The following is a 19,810-nucleotide window of genomic DNA, read 5'->3' as shown; positions in this document are numbered from 1 at the left end:
GTTATACAAATGATTATACATAAGGTCAGTAGTTACATAGTTATACAGATAGTGGTACAAATGATTACACAAAAGTTAACAAATGGTATAAGATTATACAAAAGGTCAGTATGGTTGTATGATATAAATTACAGTTTCTTTGATCACAATCACATTTATGATAATAGAGAACCATATTTTTTTCATTATGTAGGAATTCACTTATGCTATAGAATGCTTTCTCTTTCAACCATATCTCTACCACCATTTTAAATCTATTCTCATGCAATTCCCTCTTTCCATGTGATGTATTGTTATAAAATGTTTTGCCAGCATTTAAAAAATTATTTTGGATTTTACTCAAACATGTCCAAGGAATGTCTAATAAGTTCCTATTGCTGGTTTCATATGAGTGCACATCTGACCTGCTTTCATACATGTGGGCATTCTCTTTGGCATGCATAAGTGCTTTAAGTATGTGTAGACTGGGAACTGTAAGAATTTTGTGCTCAATGAAGTACTGTCTGCAAGAAGTTAAATTGCTCACACCAAAAATACATCTAATGGCTTTCTTCTGCCAGAGGAAAACATCTTTTGTCCCAGCAGAGTTTCCCCAAAGAAGTATTCCATAATGCAGATGAGTATGAAAATAGGCATGGTGTGCCATAAGTATGCAGTCCTTACTGACACAATCCTTCAGTTTAAGGAGATATAGAACTCTTGCCAACTTACTGCACAGCTTTTCTGTGTGGGTATTCCAGCACAATTTGGTATCAAGATAAAAGCCTAGCAATTTTACTGAATGTCTGAGTTCATTAGGTCCATCATTAATATCTCTAAGGGAAAAGAGGATGTGTTCAGTTTTATTTTTATTTAATGACAGCCTATTTTCATGGAACCAGTGAGCTGCCTTTTCCATCATGGATTTGTTAATTTGTTTGACAACATTCATATCATTAAGTGACGAGATAAAAGTTGTGTCATGAGCATACATTACAGATTTATATGGTAATGTGTTGGGCAGGTCATTCACATACACAATGAATAAGGAAGGTCCCAGTACAGATCCTTGTGGGACTCCATATTTTACCTTGAGAAGGTCAGATTTGTTGTTTCAATTTATATAGATCATTTGGTTTCTGTTTGTCAAATATGATTTCAGCAGTAATAGTTCTGTTTCAGTTATTCCATATTTTTCTAGTTTCTTAATTAAAATGCTATGTGAGACAGTGTCAAATGCCTTGGTTAAATCAACTAAAGTTGTATAGGTATGTCCCCTTTTTTCAAAACCTTGTAAAATTGATAAGACAACTTCCTGAACTGCTTTTATTGTTGATAGCCCAGTTCGGAATCCATACTGAGCCTTATTGAGAAGGTTGTCATGCTCAAAAAAATCGTTTAATTGGTCTTTCATTAATTTTTCAATAATTTTAGATAATATTGGTACTATTGCTATAGGTCTGTAATTTTGGGGTGAATTTCTGTCTCCCTTTTTGTATATGGGCAATACAATTGTCAGTTTAAGGCAGTCTGGAAATGTTCCCTCTGTAAACATCCTATTGATTAAGTAAGACAGTGGAATGCATATAGTGTCTATTATTTTCTTTATGGTAAAATTAGAAAAACCATGGATGTCCTCAGTTCTGGAGTTGCTTAGTAATCTGACTACATCAAGTACATCCAGAGGATAAATGGTTCTCCATTCAAATTTTGGCAAGTCTCCTGTCAACTCTGTTTCCTGCAATGTCTGTCCTCACTATCATCTAAATCACTTTCATCTGTCACAGCTAATTCTCCAGAATTTATGAAACTATTATTTAGTTCAACTGCACTTAGAGGAACAGGTAAATTTTCTGCAATTAGCCCTGTTTCTGCTTTAACTATTTTCTATGCTGCTTTTGGATAGTTCAGGTTGATAAATAAAGGCATACATATGAGCAGGACAACTTACGAGCAGGGAAGCCATCTAGTGATCTATGCTGTCAAATATAAGTGACAACAGTTATCTTTAGGGACAGCTCAGCTGAAACAAGAATAACCAATAACATTTTCACGTCATGTGAGGGCCCTCGCTTGCTACTTTGACGTCTCCAGATAAGATTTGATCCATATTATGTTGCTTCTGTATTATGCCGACACTATATTGTGGCAGTTTTAGGTGCGAAATGTTTTGAATTATGGTTGCCGATAGAGAGCGGGCCTGAACTACCACAGCCAATTGCAGCTAACAATTGTCCTGTAGTCACTAGCTTTGTGTATTTAAATTTACTTTGTGTTGTGGATTGTTGTTTTCTTTTTCTTACTTTGTAATGAGTGAAGAGACTAATTCTGGTGCATAAAGGGATTCGATTGCGGCTCTCACCACAACATAACAAGTCAGTGATCCCTATGATCTTTACGTCAGTTCCGCTTTTGTGGAAGTACAGAACGCAGACGTAGGATGGCAGCTCTTCAAAATAGAGGTGGGGCTCATTCCCTTGCACAGCTCTTCACCCCAGGGACAGTTCAAGTTCTCTTTTGTTTACGGTCGCAGTTGATTGCTATGATATACTGTCTGCATACCGTAATGCTATAACCTGTGTGTTATGACAGTATGCCATTTCAAGACAATGGTGTGTTAAAGATTTACCACAAGCGTCAATCTTGGTACAATTTATTACAATTAAATGTCAGTTAACAACATGCCAGTAGAAAAAAGCTTTTAGGAGAGCCTAAGATTAACGATACAAATCCTGAGTGTTGTATGCGAACGTTGTGGTAGTACGGTTAGAGGCACATGGTTATTGTGTCATAAGAAGTAGGTTTGCATCCTGCTACACCTGTGTATGCTCATAATGACTGCTCATAGTAGCTTGTAACTCTGAAAGTTCCTTACAAGCCCTGATAATGTTTGCCCCGTTGTCACTGTACAGGTTTTGGCACCTAACCTGTGGTGATAACAAATCTTCTAGGGGCTGACAGGAATGCAACAGTCATATTGCCAACTACCGGTACCTGCAAATGCACCACCTATGTTGCCAAGCACACAAATAGGGGCAACATAGCACTTTTTTCCTTTAATTTGGATCACCATGAGCCAGTTTTCACTTAGTACGGTCCTGTGTAATTAATCTCATAATGGAACAGAGGCCTCACAGCTTCTACACAAGGGTGTGGCAAGTTTCCCATGAGCTGTTGTGCAGGCTTTACCAGTAATCGCAGAAAAGTCAAGCACTGACACAGAACATGCTATGCTGGACTTCGCCTGTTAGGTGCCCACTGTTGCTTCCTGAGATGTGTAGGGAACAGTTGACGCTTAGCGCGGAAAAGATGACGATGCTAAAAAAAAATGTTCAAATGTGTGTGAAATCTTATGGGACTTAACTGCTAAGGTCATCAGTCCCTAAGCTTACACATTACTTAACCTAAATTATCCTAAGGATAAACACTCACACCCATGCCTGAGGGAGGACTCGAACCTCAGCTGGGACCAGCCGCACAGTCCACGACTGCAGCGCCTTAGACCGCTCAGCTAATCCCGCCTGGCAACGATGTTCATCTTCCACTATTAGTCTCGTGAGATGATGGTGAAGTGGCAGTATGAGTTGATGCTTCTCATCACATGACAGACAAGGATTTCGTAGCCTGCCTCCAACCTGTAGTAACTTACGTCACTAAGGATACAATACAGTGATTTGAGCTTTCTATTACCGGTACTGTCTACTAGCCTGTTGGTCTCTGACTGTTGGATTTCCATTGCATGTAAAGCTTGTTGTGTTATTCTGACAAATCGTAGCAAGACGTCCTGCAGTTCATTGTGATACCATTCAGCAATTATTGTTGTTTCCTCTGCAGTCTTGCAATTATTAATAAACCGGAGACAGTATGCCGTTACCCGTTGCAATCATGATAATTTCGAGAACTGAAAGATGAGACCATCTCCGATTGCTCCACTGATGTGATAGAGGACTTTAGCCTTTTCTTGTGGCAACTCTTGAGATGCAAAATCGTTAAAGGTAAGTTACAGAAGTTACAGGCTGTGAAGTGGTGTCTTCTTTAAGCCAGGCTGGTTCCTCCCAGCAAAGGCTGTTTTCTTGGAGATTTGCAGGAGATGCTCCTCATGATATAAGATGAAATGGATTCTCCGTAGTAGGTATATGGTTCCATACTGCAGCTAATATGATTTCTTGTATCTCTAACAAACGATTCCCTACAGATGTCATCGTATCGCTTCATGGAGTCAGTGTAGCTTCCCTTAAGCTTCAGTTCTCTCTCTTGATTCTGTTCAGTCTGAGAGAAGTGTTTGCTGCAGTGAGGACAGAATCACCTAAATTATCTTGCTCTTGGCGAAATGGAAGGCAGACAACAAATCTGCCTGTGGAATCTCTCATCATGTGTTCAGTGAAATGTGCTTCATACTGTCCTGTTCTTTTGTCGTTGTAACTTGTAATTCTTCTGCCTCCCAAAACTGAATGTGTTTGAGCAATCATGTCACTTTGTACAAAGCACAAGATGACCAGCCGCAGTGACAGATTTGTGTACTCTACCTGATATGATTCCATCTACTTCTGTCTCTTGAAGCATGGGATGATCATCTCCTATGGAGATAATTCTTGACCTTTGAATGGGCAGACAAGATTCTGCTCCTAGCAATACATCAATCTTTCCAGGTAACCAAAACTCTGGATCAGTTAATTGTACACTTTGCAAGTACCACATACCGGGATCAATTATGGTGTGAAACACCACCATGGCTGTAACTGAAGTCTTCATTCAGAATCACTAGAGGCTTGAGCACCACTTCCCACTGTTCCACGAGCCAAAGTATTCCTTGTTCCCAGAATTCCTGTGGCTGTGACAGGAGCAGAGCTCCACTGTGTCCTTCACTTTGTCGTGTGAGTTGAAGCGCTTCACATTGAGATGTGTTTAAGTCGACCAGTTGCATGGAATCACAGAGCAGCATGTCCAGGTTGTAGGACAGATGCTCAAGCAGCACCAACATGAACTTGGCTGTTACACTTTGTGTGACTGTGAAGACATGCAAATGCTCAATATCTTGGAGCAGAACCATCCCCTCCTGAGCAGTCCAGGCTGTTTGCTCTTGACGGACCTGTGTAGGCTATGGAGTGTCTCACTATACCCATCACTGTTAATGGTTTGTCTGTGCTCTAGAGATTCAATGAGTATCAGACCACAGAAGTTGGTCAGCATCACCTTGTCTTCTGAGGGCATAGCTTTGAATCTTTTTGGGTGAAGGGGACAACACTACATTCACTTACCTAGATGTCTCACTATGTTACCCAAAGGAGCATATGCAAAGTTCTTGTAGTTTGGCTATTACAACACTTTGTACCTTGTCATTTCAACACTCCTTATGTATGTTCAGACAAGGTGTCAGTTAATTTCAGCAAAACTAAACATTCAACAGACAACATTAAACTGCTTATACAGGAACCCACTAGTACCGATACATGGTGTTTTGTTTCTGAGCAGATTGCACCTTTTCTATGAATTAATAGTCGGCTGTGTCATGTGGTTTGTTTGAATGTGTAGTACTTGTGCAGTGCTCAAGACTGATTATATGACATGCAGCATAGAAAAGTGCACCTTTCTTAAAATGTCAGGAAGCTGTTAGAAATCACTGTTTTTAAACTCTTGTTATAGACTGCTCAGCCCTTTTAATAAGGAGCAGTGGTGTTAATTATGTCTTGCTCTTGTGAAGGCACATCTACTTGTAATGCCATCAGTGCTTGCATATTGCTTAAAGCATTGTTCAGTAGTGCACAAAGTTCACTCGCACTTAGCTTTAACATTGATGGCATCATTAACAGTTTTTTTAAAACAAGCTGATGCAGTCAATTGAGGATTGTTGTCTACTAGCTTGTTGGTGCCCAACTGTTGGATTTCTATTGCATGTATAGCATGTTGTGCTATTCCAACAAACTATAGCAAGACATCCTGCAGTTGTTGGCCACATCATATGCTGCTGCGTTGATACTTCCAGTGCTTAAAACAAGAGCAGCCTTGTAAAAGACACCTTCCACCTGATAACAATAGATACCATCGAAACACATAGTGGATGAAATAAAACTTTATGAATGATGCAGAATTATATCTATTTTTATTCATATTCTCTATGTCCTAATATTCTTAGGTGAAAACCAGGTAGCCATTTGTGAATTTTAATGATGGCGCTTTATTTTCATTTACTGACTTTCTTACATTTTTGAGTTATTGTATATATTTAATATATTGTAAATGAAACACAATATTCCTTGCATAGTTCCTCGAAATGCTGTTTACAACATTTTGCCAATTTTTACTGTTGAATAATGTTTGAATTACTTTTATTATTTTTGGATTTATTCATCTTGATGTTTAAGCTTTTCTATGGAATGGTTAGAGATACACTATTAAAGACTTCTTCTTTGTCTGCAAACAACAATAAACAGTTTCTGTTCTTCATCACCTATAAAAAAATATAAAAAAAGGAAAAACTCATTCTTATAGGATCTGTTGAGTCAATTGCTATCACTTTCAATGTATTGATCATTTGGATCTACACAAATCTGCATTACTTCCTTCACCTGCTCAGAATATTTCTCCATACCAATTTCCATGAGGCTGCGTAGGGGCTCACCGCTTTGGCATCCTGGCAGAGATCAAGAACACATCTGTAGTGAATTGCTCATTTGTTGTGATTGTACAAGGTGCATCTAGAAAAATCACAACTGGTGGCATTAGTAAATGAAGTTTAGAGTTGCTGTATTAGTCTGACTATCTTTTGACCTTGAGATGCGCTTCTTTAATCATTTTAATTCAAAACTGATCAGCTTTGGCACAGTTGACATGAACTTATTCAACTTAATTTTTGTATGAGACACGGACACTTTTACAAATGTTGGCGATTGCATGATAGTGATCTTCATTCATTTTGACAAAAGTCTGATACCAATCACTTAAAATAGCTTCCACAAAACAGTTGTTAGTTATGCCAACCTGAAACTTTGTGCAAAATTCTTCTGAATCACCCTTACTGACAGTCACATCTCTTAACAAAATTTATCACTATTTTATAGAAATTTGTGTCAGTATAAAACAGCAGTCACTTGAAGGTATTTGTCATCCAGTTCACAAGGCACCACAGTTTTCTACATCTGCAGATTGGTTGTAATGAAATCATACAAAGAAACTTCTAGGGATTGTAGGATGGGTCATGAGGAGCGTATTGAGGATAGCTGCTTATGTCCAAAAGCTTCATCCAGGTATTGTAGAAAGTATTGAAGATAAGAGGCCAACAATTGCAGCAGGGCCAGTCCTTTGGCAGTAAAAGTGAGTTTGTATGCTCTATGGAGATGTTACAGGCATGGCCATATTTGACACCATATAATATAATGAATGCAGGTATGTTGTTAGGAGCTCCACTTATGATCCATCACAGTTCAAACTTACATTTGATGCCGAACTAGGTGACCTAGCTGCAGGTGTTTGCTTCTATAACTTCAAAATGTTGAAGTGCCTGTCTTCGGATGATGTTTCTGACACGGATTCCTATTCTCAACATGCTCTTCATGACACCCTCTACAGACCCTCAAAGTCTGTTGACATCAGTTCATTACACCCTGTACATCTGCATTCTGCACACCATCTTGTAATATTTAGTGGAAGACACTTCTGGGTATCACTACCATTTCCTTCCTTTCCTGTTCCAATTGCAGTGGTACATTTTGGGAAGAATGACTTTGCTGAACCATGGTATGAGCTCTGATTTCCTTGATTTTTGTGCCAGATTATGTCACAAGATGTACAAGGGAAGAAGTAGTATATTACTTCACAGAATTTCAATAGTAAAACTCTGAAACATACCACCTCTCATGTAACATCTTCCACCGTAGTTTGGTGAACATCTATGTATAACTCTCATTCTTGCTAAATAATCCATGACAGACTTTGTCACTCTTGTTTATATCCTGTGTACCTACTTTTTTACTTATATTTTCACTATCTAATCAATAGTATCCGTAAACCTTTGGGTGGACATTAATATCTGGTGTATTCACCCTTTTCCTTTATGACAGCTTTAACTCTACTGAGGACACTTTCAGTGAGGTGTCTGAATGTCCGTAGAGGAATGACCGGCCATTCCTGGATGTTGGACACTGGGATCTGGAGTGAAGCTGATGTTTTAACTCATCCCAAAGGTATTCCTCTGGGTTCAGATCAGGACCCTGGGCAGACCAGTACATTTCAGGAATGTTATTGTCCACAAATAATTGCCTGACAGATGCTGCTTTACAGCAGTGTGCATTGTCATGCTGATACAATCATAGTCTGCGAATGGTTCCTCTACTTCATTCAGTATGTAATGCTGTAAAATATGTTCATATCCTTCCACATTTAATGTTTTCTTAGGTGCAGTAAGGGGACCATGCCCTAACCACAAAAAAAAACCTCCTCCTCCATGCTTCACTGTTGGCACTACATGCGATGACAGGTAATATTCTCCAGACATTTGTCAAAAAACGCTTACATCAGAATGTCATGAGGTTAGCATGAGTCATCACTCCAAATCACCTATTTTCTCACATTCACTGGCGTTGCCCTCTACGCCACCTTAAGTGTCAGATAAAACTGTCTACATAAATTTGTGGCTTGCGAGAAGCTGCTCGACCATTGTACCCAACTGTTTTTAATCCCCACACATAGCTGTCGAGCTAGCTGGTCTACCAGTAGCACTATGGAACTCACAAGTTACTTCTGCAGATTTCACCTGATTTTTTACAGCTAGCCTCCACAATTCTCTACACTCCCTACCGAGTGTGGTGGCATGTGATTAGCATACTGTATGCGCATTTGGAAGGATGACAATTAAAATCTGCATCTGTCCATGCTGATTTAGGTTTTCTGTGATTTCCCTAAATTACTCCAGGCAAATGCTGAGATGGTTCCCTTGAAAAGGGCATAGCTAATTTCCTACCCCATCCCTTTGTAATATGAGCTTGCGCTCTGTCTCTAATGCCCTCACTGTTGATGGGACCTTAAACTTTAATCTTACTTCCTTCCATCAAAACTCTCTATCAGTATATGATGTCTGTCTGGTCTAGGTTAAGCTGCAGCTGTTCTTTTTCATTTCCACCACACAGTTGCAGTACCAACAATTGACTTGGGCAGCTTTAGAAGAGTCGAAATATCCTTAATGGATTTGTTACTCTGGTGTCATCCATTGACTAGTCCACATTGGAAGTAACTGAGCTCTCCTGATTAACATATTCTGCTGTTACTCCTTTGCTACTATCAACATAATACTCCTTGTTTTCTTTTATAGTGGTGAGTCTGTCTCTCATATCTAGTAATCAATTCCACATTACAAAGGGAATCCAGATACTTTTGATCAGATAATGTAATAAGAATCACCAACTGATGAGAGATACTGAATAATCTGTTTAATAAGGGTTTTTTAAGCTCTGTCTATTATGTGTGAATTACATTTCCTCATGAGTGATCAGTATTGTCTGTTATTTCACTAAAAGTTTCTTTACATGGTTTTCCACATTAGATCTTTCTCACATGTATTTTATAGTTGTTTCTGTTTCCAGTGTGTTATTGTCAGTAATATATTCAAATAATGATCAGTCTTTCTTCCCATTCACACAATATTTCAATTCATTTATTGTGTTTACCAGACAGTAAGACAACCCTGAATCACCCTCCCCCCTTTTTTTGAGATGGTCTTTGAGAAATTTTTATCTGTAGCATGTCCTGACTAATCAAATGTACAAACTCTTTAACTGTTATCAAGTATCTGCTTAAAAAGTTAAGTGTTCCCATCTCCCGCCATATGAAGGTGTGTAGTGCACTCACAATTATTGTCAAACATGATTGTTTTGATGGTCCAGGTGCTATGGAGCAGGGAGTCATGATGTTGCATGGCCATACTGGTCTCCAAATCTTCAAACATGGTACACTCACCAATCATTATTAATCGTGACACTATACTTCATCCCCATATGTGTCTTTTCAGGAGTGCATTCGGCTCTGATTACATTTTTATGGATGGCAGTGAACAACCACATCAAAGTGCACAGGTTAAGGAGCTCTTGGAACAAGGGGATATTCAGTGAATGCTCGTTTCCCCAACTTTATTCTTAAATCCCATCAAGCATGTATCGGATGCATTGGGGAGACATATTGCAGCACATCCACGTGGACCAACAACCAGCCAGCAGGTGCCAACCACACTGGTGGAGGAATGGAATGCCCTACCACAAGAACTCCTTAACAACCTCGTGGGCAGCATGGGAACATGTTGGAGAGTATGCATTACTGCTGTATCTCCCTCAGAGAGATGCCTGATTATAAATAACAAGACCCAGGAAAAAAGAACAAGGGTTTATTGCAACCACAATGGAAATATTTAACAATGAAGGAAATATCATCTTAGCAAAAAATAATACAGTTCCTCAGACAGTAACAGGCATATGCCTGGAACACACAGTGAATAAACGTCAACGGACATAAAGACTATTCCATTGATAAACCCTAATGATGTAGGTTGAGCTTTCGGCATGGTTGGCCCACAGGTATGTCTTAGGATATTACTGTACAGTCATAGGTCCCACTGTGGTGGCTTCCTACCATGCTCTGACTGAATGGGCTGCTAAGAACCAGTGCATGAATTGGCTGAAAGTGCCAGTGGAGTGAACTTTCGACATGTTGGTTTGTGCCATCCTACGTAGATGGGGTGTGGAGGAATTCGTGCTGATCCAGTTCCGCACATGACATGGTGGAGGATGTAGATCCCTGACACAGAGGACCTTTGGTGGTGCTTGTCCTGCCATTTGTTGTCCTTCTTGTGATCGGTACAGTCCAGGGAGGCAATGCATTGTACATGCGCAAACCTGTGATGCTTCATTGTCTGAGGAGTTTCCAAACCCTTTAGGTGGACAGTGGCAGCATGGCAGTTACCATGTGTGGTGATTAGACTTGTCTATTAAGAACCGTTTCCCATGGTTTATACTGTTCATGGCCATCATAAACCATAATGACTTCAGCGTAATTATTGTCTTTGAATAAAAGTGTCATTTCTGTTTGTCTCGTTGCTTGTTTCTTACTATTACCTTCTGTGCCATACTGTAGCAGTTCTTTCTATAAATGATCCAAGTTTCATTGAGCTGTGGTACTTGGCAGTGACACATCATGTGAAAGTTACTTTTGTCCTTAAGTTTTGCACATCAGCATGTACAGATTGAATCACCCACAATTTGCACCACAAATATTGTGGAAATGGAAAGTGCTATTGATCTGCAGTTTTCACAGAATGGATTGGCAGTCAGAGGTTCATATTGTTAGACAATCAACAGATTGTAATAATACTTAGATATTTTATTTTATGTGCAAACATATACCTTTTCAAGTGGAACAATGCATATTGACATTAACCAATTAAATTAGAATGTCAGTTGTGTTTGTTGCAGATTATATGTGTGAGTTGTTTATGAGATGTCATATTTTGAAAAGTTCCCACACCAACACTTAACAACACCTGTGGTAGCACACACCAAAGAACAACAGAAGTACATATGCTAGTAATGTGGATTATGAACAGTAACAAGACAACTGGCCATTGCAAGTTGTGTCAAAATGACCGCCTGTAGTGGCAATACATGCTTCCAATCCAATATGGAACTACTACTGCACATGTGCTAGAATTGCAGCAGAGATGTCCAAGCAGGCTGCAGTAATACATCATTGTGTATCATGGTACACCCTTGTAGACACCATCTTTCAGTTTTCTCCACAGAAAAAAGTCTACAGGCATCAAATCCGGGGAACGGGCTGGCCAAGGTACAGGTTCTCTGTGTCCAGTTCAACAATTTGGAAACAATTCCTGAAGACATGCTGTAATACTTTGTGTATTATATGTTGGACAGCCATCATATTGATACTACAGATTCCTCCTAGTCTGCAGAGAAATGTCTTCTAGCATCTGTGAAAGATGGTCTATTAGGAGGCTGGGATACTGAGGCTGGGATACTTGTGCATGTTTAGTGTTCTATCTGTGAGCTGCTGATTCACTATTCCATACTACACATTTACACTTCATGGATGCTGACATTCCATATGATGAAGTCAACATGGATTGTCAACAGACCAGTAGTGCATGTTTTGGTGGTTTATCTGGCTATGGTTAGTAAATATGGCTTCCTCACTAAACAAGATACATGATGCATCTGGAGTATCTTGTTTTAATGCTCATGTACAGAAGTTAATGCAATTCCTATAATTGTTTCTATGCCGCTCTTGATGGAGAGAGATTTGATAGGGACAGAACCTATGTCGATGGAGAATGCATAGGACGCTTGTCTGGCTCATGCCACTTCCTTGTGCAATTGCGTGTAAGCTAACGTGTGGATCAGCTGTAATGGCAGCAAGAACATGAATTCCCCTCTCTTATGTTATGATCCTGTTATATTATCTAGGTGTTAAACTATCGCTTTCATGCAACTGGCTGATAAATGATTGCTGAGATGGTTGACGTCTATTGGGGTATCTTGCCATATACACCATATGAGAACAAACTACATTCTTCCTACGCTCTCCATACACCATGAGCATGTCAGCTTTTTCTGTATTGATAAATCCCATTGTCCACTCACAATCTACTGCTTGGACTGTCATACATGAACTGACTAGTAAGTTGCAGTGCTGTCAAGGAATAACAACATCGTACCTAGCAACTACGCAATTTGAATGCTACAAACAACTGTCAGTGTGGAAACTTTTCAAAATATGATCTCTCATAAAGGACTTACACTAGAATCCTGCAATAAACACCCTTGACATTCTAGTTTTTTTCATAGAAAATACACTTTCTAAATATTATTAAAATCTGTTGATTGGCTAACAATATCAGCCCCTGACTACCAATCCATTGCGTGAAAACTGCACATCAACAGCACTTTCCATTTCTGCAATATTTGTGGGGCAAGTTTTAGATGATTCACCCTGTATACCATGAGAAATAACAATAACATTAATCAACATGACTCTGATTTGATTGAGTGTAATTAGAAGTGATTTTTCAGTAATTATTTTATTTTTTCACACTGTGTGCATCATAGTATTTTCCTGTCTCTCAGTTAGCACCTTTGACCTCTTTACTATTTACATCCATTTGTTATGGATTCAGTTTATGCCTTCATGATTATGGAAGAACTACTTTACAACATTCACCACACCATTTTAGTCACAGTGGAACACCAACCACTTTCGAATTTCATAACTGGACACAATTCTATGCCAACCATTCAGTTTGTTATATGCAGAGAAACAGCAAAATTGTACTGCCTCGGTTGCAAACTTCATGTCTGAAACTGTTGTAGGTAATGTCTCCGCTGTATCTGCATCTTATAATGAGTGGTATCAGTGGGACATTATCTCCAACTGTACCAATTATGTATTCTAATGAGGAGAAATTACAAACTTTCCAATTACTGCCACTTCAGTAGCAATATTTCCCCCACATCTGATGGAATGCATGTAGCTACTGGGAAATAGCAGGAAAATGAGCAACCCATCAGATACTCTCATATGGAGTGTGGAATCATGTCACTTAGAAGGTATTCAATTCCAACACTCGATGTGTTGTTCCGTCCAACTATTTATAATATGTCTTCATGAAACTCTAATGGACCTTCACTATAAACAATCATTTGCATAGAGAAAACTGTCACACTGGTCCTTCAGACCAAATAGAACAACCCTCACTATAAATCACCTTATTAAACAATTAGGAATGGTAAACTCCACAAAATTTCTATGAATATTGGTTCAGGAGAACATGAATTGGGACACACACATATCAACTACCTCAATAAACTAATCACAATACCATATGGAGTAAAAATACTTGCTAGATGTACAGTAAAGGAGATATTGAAGAATGTACATTATGTCCAAGCAGAGTCACTGCTGTTGTATGAGATAATTTTTGCAAAAGCTCCTTCATAGGACAAAGGAGGATTGTAACAACAGTCGAAAATGCAGCATCCAGAAACTCTTGCAAAACAATATTTAAAACACTCCAGATACTACTAATGCAATCCCTGTGCATTATTGAGGGGCTATCTGCATAAAGATAATTTCAGAGGCTGAAAACAATTTAGTATTTACAGATCAAGCTCTCAATACATATGATACCAGACAAAAATTGGATCTTCACAATGAGTATGCAAACACAACTCTCAGACAAAGTGTACACTTGCAAACTGGGAAAAAGCTTTACAGTAAACTACATGACTATATCAAGACAACAAAAGAAACACATATTTCAGAATGATTGTAAAAGCTCATTTGCAAGAAAGGTGCTATTATACTATAAGTGAATATCTGGTAGCATAAAATTAAATTGTTTTCTCTTTCTTTCTATGTATCTAAAATTGTTTTTGTTATTTAGTGTATTGTATATCAGGTTGTATTGTTACCGTAATGTATTCTATTTCTCTGTTTTACTGTACTTTATTACATCATTTATGGTATTGAATAGTACTGAATTATTTTTACTGTAATGTACCATATATTCATAATTGTGTGTTTATGTTAAAATAAGCCATGTCCTATGTCAATGATATGCTGAAATGGGTGGTTTATAAATAAATAATTAAAAAATAAGATAAATAAAAAAGTTCCATGTGCCTACAGATTCCTGTTATTTTCAGTGTCTGCCATACTGCAGGTAGAAACCTTCGATCGGCTTGTATTGTGAGGGATTACGGATCATTGTAAATTGCTAGAATAAGGAAATTTCTTGACATTGCTTTCTGTCTATGGATTTTTCATGCCCCTATGTTAATGTTGTACATAGCTCCTTTATTTATTTTTTATATTGCTAGCTTATTACTCGAATACACTTGGTCATTTTTGATCATTTTCCAATGTCATCGTCTTTCCATTCCCATCGCGACAGCTAGAGTTACAAAGCAATATTATTCAAAACTAGTTTTCTAGATAGTAAGTGTACCAGCTTTGAAAACCATGTGGGACAGCTGTCATTGTAACTGTCACTAGTCAGCCTATTGATCGCGAATATTGTGGATATGACACAGCCAGTTCTTTTTGGTTATTTTTACATGCTATCTTATTACTATCCACACTCAGTATTTTTCTCCCTAGTTAATAAGTCATATGTGTACTAAATGTGGTTGGAAATTTTCCAGACATCCCCTGCTCAGCAAACAAATGTTGAGATATTGCAGCAGTTCTGGCTGCATAGTATTTTATCTTAAGAAACATGATCAATTCAGAGATTTAAAGCTTTATCTTTTAATGCAGTTATGTTTAGAGGTTTACAGATATTGTTCTTTGCAAGGTGTAAACAGAAACTACCAGGAGACAGTAGCAATTAATATTTACCTACATGAACAAAGGTTTCAGATCTATGTGCATCATCAGAAACTTGTCATTGTGTCAAGAACTGACTGTTGTCATACACTGTCTATCCTGATCACATGTTAGATTTCTGTCTAAAATTTGAGGTTTCAATTCAACAAAGAATGCACCTTTCTCTTAATAAAGAGTGGTTAGACTTATTAGTCTCATCAGCTTCAAAATTATTACTGCCTATACTCTAGCTCTTTGGAAAAGATTCAGGAAAGGGGTGGGCCATGTCCTCTCTCTGAAGGAACATACCAGTTGAATTAATGTGGACTTGTCTTTCCTCAACTTCCACTTTTATTACTTCCTGTGTACACTGAGTCACATAGATAGTCATTTTTCATCTATACAATACATGAATGGAATAGGACAAAAACTCAGTAATATTGGTTTGTATACTGTAGTAGTTTTTTGGAGTGTACATATAGATGTGGAAATGGAATGCTTGAAATGTACATGTACGGCGTTTCAAATGGTGCAGGTTGCGTGATGGAAGCCTGGATGTGCTGGCGGCCATCCCATTCCTGGTGATGATCAAGGCAGAGAACAACCTGCTGGAGTCGGCTGCCATGCCAGCAATGCCCTACTTGCAGCTGCTCATCCTCAATGGCAATCGCATCACACACACTCATGGCATCGAGCATCCTCTGCTGGAGTGCCTAGAACTTAGTCACAACCAGATCCGTGACATCTGCAGCCTGGAGCCTGACATCCTCAAAAGGCTGCGCACCCTAGACCTCCGAGCCAATGCGCTCACCTCCACTGCAGGCATCCAGTTACCTACACTTGAGAACCTCTACCTGGCACAGAACTCTATCCAACTACTCGAGGACCTGCAATCGCTCACCAGTCTGCGTGTCCTCCACTTGCGGCAGAATCCTCTCAGGTTGCTGATGGGCTTCAGTAACAAAATGGCTCATCTGACATACCTCAACCTGCGCGGCTGTAAGATTGAAGATATGAGTGAGCTGAAGAAGCTGGCATGCCTGCCCGTGCTGGAGACACTTGTGATCTCGGAGAACCCGATGGTCGAGGCTGCAGAGGAGGAGTACCGTGTGTCATTGTTGTCCGAGCTGCCTCGTCTGAAGAGGATAGACAAGCTGGCTGTGGAGGAGGAAGAGCTGATGGCTGCAGAGGAGCTGATTGCTGCCCGCACGGAGGTTCCGGAGGGCGAGGACGAGCAGGTGGCAGACGAAGAAGATGAAATTTGAGAACGACGACTTATGGTACTCTTAAGTTCCCTCCCTCCATACCCGTCAAGTTTCTGATGGTGCTTACTTTCAGAAACTGTCAACTGTGCCAAGGACATGTAAACTTTGTAATACAATAGTACAGACACTGTATGGATATAGTTTTGTTCTAAAATGTTCTGCAGTCCGTATAACAATTTTTACTTTTGGAATGTTTGTAATTCTTTGTCATATGACAGCTTAGTATTTCATTAAGTAATGTAAGGGACTCAAATGGAGATTAGATTTGAATATGCCTCAATACTTGGTCTGCCAGTGCTGTATTGTGGTACAGGTATAAATAACTAACTTCGTGAATCGGTTCACACACATCACTGTTCCTGTTTTAGTCTTTCTAGCTGTAATTTCCTACCCTGAGTCATCCAGTTAATATAACAATGCTGTTTTTGTATTATTGCTTACAGAATTTTGTTGTTATTTGGTGGTAGTAAGAACTGATAAATATATTTACCAAAAGAAACCATTTGATGATATAGTGGTAATGACTGTTATTCAATAACGCACATATTTCTTTTTGGAGCAGTAATAAGTTTAGTGCATATAATTAGTTATCTTTGCTGTAATCGGTGACATGTCAACAAGTAGCCCAGTTTTCAAGCATTCTTTACAACCACTCCACTCAAACAGTACTTCAGAATGCTCTCCACTCTCTCTCTCTCTCTCTCTCTCTCTCTCTTTCTCTCTCTCTCTGTCTCTGCATGGACTGCCTTCTGCAGAGATGCCAAATATAGTATAGTGAGGCCCAAGATTCCTGAATGCGTACTGGAACAATATTGTCACAGCCTTGTTGCCAAGAAAGAGCACATCTTAATCAGTTATTCAAAGTACATGATTTCAGTCATATTCAGCATGTTGAAATTGCTGATTAGATCAGTGCTTCATATAATGACACTGCTAATAAGCTCAAATCAAGACATTGCTGAATACAAAATGTGGTCACTGGATTATGAACAAGGATCCTAGATGCTTATGCAAGAATGTTTGTGGGTGCTTAACATCATGGTCTTTTTTTATGACCTGCTAAATACCCAGTGGCTTCTCTGCATCTTTTGTGGTTTTTTTTCAGTGGTGTTTCTTTTGATAGTGCTCCATCCTTCTTCAACGTTGCTAATATTCATCTCTACTGACCCTAATGTTGACAGAACACTACAAACTAACCTTCCTTAGACATGAATAATCAAGAATGATACTCTTGTAAAAATATGTGCTAGGCACTCTTATATTATGTCCAATGATAATGCACACAGTGCCAAATTCAGCTACAACATGATTATGGAGCACATATCAGGATCAAGATGCAGTTATCAGTGAAGTACTCATCACCACCATGCCACCTGCTCCTAGTAAAGATAAATTTCTTTTCTTCTTCTTAGGTCTTCAGCCATCACATTGGTTAGCAGCAGTTCACTATTAATTTCTGTCTTCAGCCACCTTCTTGAGAGCAGTGCTGCAGCTGGTAATCTCCATGATCTTGTTGATGTATTCTAGTCTCGGTCTGTCTTTTGCATTTTTCTCTTCTATTGTCCCTTCAAATATACTTTTAGTGATACTTTGGCAGTAGGGCTGGATACTGGCCCATCTGACTGGTTAGCCTGCTAGTTTGTGATAAATAATGCACAATGATATCTCCTATGCTGAGATGACAAGATCTTTATTTGTTCGTTCGGCAGTTAATACAAGATGTCTTTTAGATGCAGTGTAGGTCAGTGGAAGACACACGTGAAAATGAATGAGTGACTTGTTGATTGGTTCCTCAAGAACTAAGTATAAAGAAGATACTTAAGAATTAATGTGGAGAAAACAAAAACATGTAAAAAACTATATGAATCGAGTTTTTTTAAAAGGGTATATCTGTTGTTGAGTAAATTTTTCAGGACACACAACAAACTGTGTCAACTCCAAACTATGAAACAGATGCTTTTTGGTCATTTTATGTGATTAGTAAAGTAATGTCTGAGTTTAAGTGAGAAAGATTTTCACCTTAAGTAATTATGCTATGTGTAATTGAACTATAAACTTAAATGATTTACACCCTTTTAAAAAAAATACATCCTAAATTAAAAAAACCATGTCAGAATTAAGCAAACTTTGCTTTGCCTTTTTAAAATTTTGTTTAATTAGTTTTCAGAGGTATACAAAGTACTATTAAGAGCAATGGTTTATGATACAAATCACAATAATTATTAAAAAAAATATAACACTAGTACTGTCATCAGCTAGATTACATAAAATGCATTCTTCTTATTCTGTGGCATTTTCAGGTTCAATTGGCCAAGAAAATAGTTCTGTTTAGAAATACTTGTGCTCTTGAGGAATGTAGAGTTCGATTTTCTTCAGGTCTTCAGTCTTTGATTATCTGATGGGAAGTTTTCCAGAAGAGTGCGATGGTGATGATGGTGGAGCAGGTGTCATTGAACTGAGAGCTATGAAGAAAGTGTGTCTGACCAGACCATTTATTGTTGAAACCCCTTAATGTAACCCTTTCTTTCATGGGAATAGACAAAGTGATAAAGTGTACTAATTGAAAACTTAATTCTTTCATTTCTGGGTTTACTTTTAGTCTCTTCAGAGATAGCATACTTTTTGTAGTGCAATGGCCACCAGCTTTTGAAATCCAGAATTTCTGTGGTTGCCACTTCTTTCACCGCAAGCTACAGAACTCTCTATAATATGATGAGCAACCACGTGCGCTGAATAGATTCTATCAATTTTTTTGAGATGTTTTGCGATGATTCCAAAATCACAGTCACTAGGTAAAAAAGTGTGACCTCTCACAGGGAAAAATGGTTGTAGTTTCTTAAATCGATCTGTGTCTGTGAGTGAGAGAAGATATTGAGAAAGTGTCTGATTTTTGTTTTGGCCTGCACAGTTATCTGAAAATAAATGGAGCTCTGTTTTAATTTGAGGCACCTCTTTTATAAAAGCTGATAAAAAAGAACAGATCTTATCTGGCAATTTTCTGCCATTCCCTTCATGGTAAACATACAATGTATTCTTCTTTTGTTTAATGTTACTGATGCAAAATATACTAACAGTAAGGTGTCTTAAATAGAAAAGCTCCTGAACTGGAATCTTTGGTAGGCTTGTATTCTGCATGTAGTCAATTGCGATGGACAAAACATGACTTTCTTTTTGCCCCTCTACAGATAATTCATGCTTTAGAGCAGAAT

The 19,810-nt window shown here is 38.5% G+C and overlaps 1 protein-coding gene across 1 annotated transcript in view; it reads left to right on the top strand.

Annotated features, from left to right (window-relative positions):
* LOC126176536 (leucine-rich repeat-containing protein 23-like) overlaps nt 1-16,601 on the top strand; it is a 76,228-nt gene extending 59,627 nt beyond the window's left edge. Inside the window, exon 3 of the mRNA XM_049923693.1 lies at nt 15,872-16,601. Coding sequence (XP_049779650.1) covers nt 15,872-16,601 — 730 coding nt within the window. The remainder of the gene's footprint in view (nt 1-15,871) is intronic.
* Nucleotides 16,602-19,810: the final 3,209 nt, after the last annotated feature.

Source organism: Schistocerca cancellata, chromosome 3 (assembly GCF_023864275.1).
Source record: "Schistocerca cancellata isolate TAMUIC-IGC-003103 chromosome 3, iqSchCanc2.1, whole genome shotgun sequence".
Classification (NCBI taxonomy): Eukaryota; Metazoa; Arthropoda; class Insecta; order Orthoptera; family Acrididae; genus Schistocerca; species Schistocerca cancellata.
The sequence above is the reverse complement of the archived record's forward strand: the minus strand, read 5'-3'. Positions and strand labels throughout refer to the sequence as shown.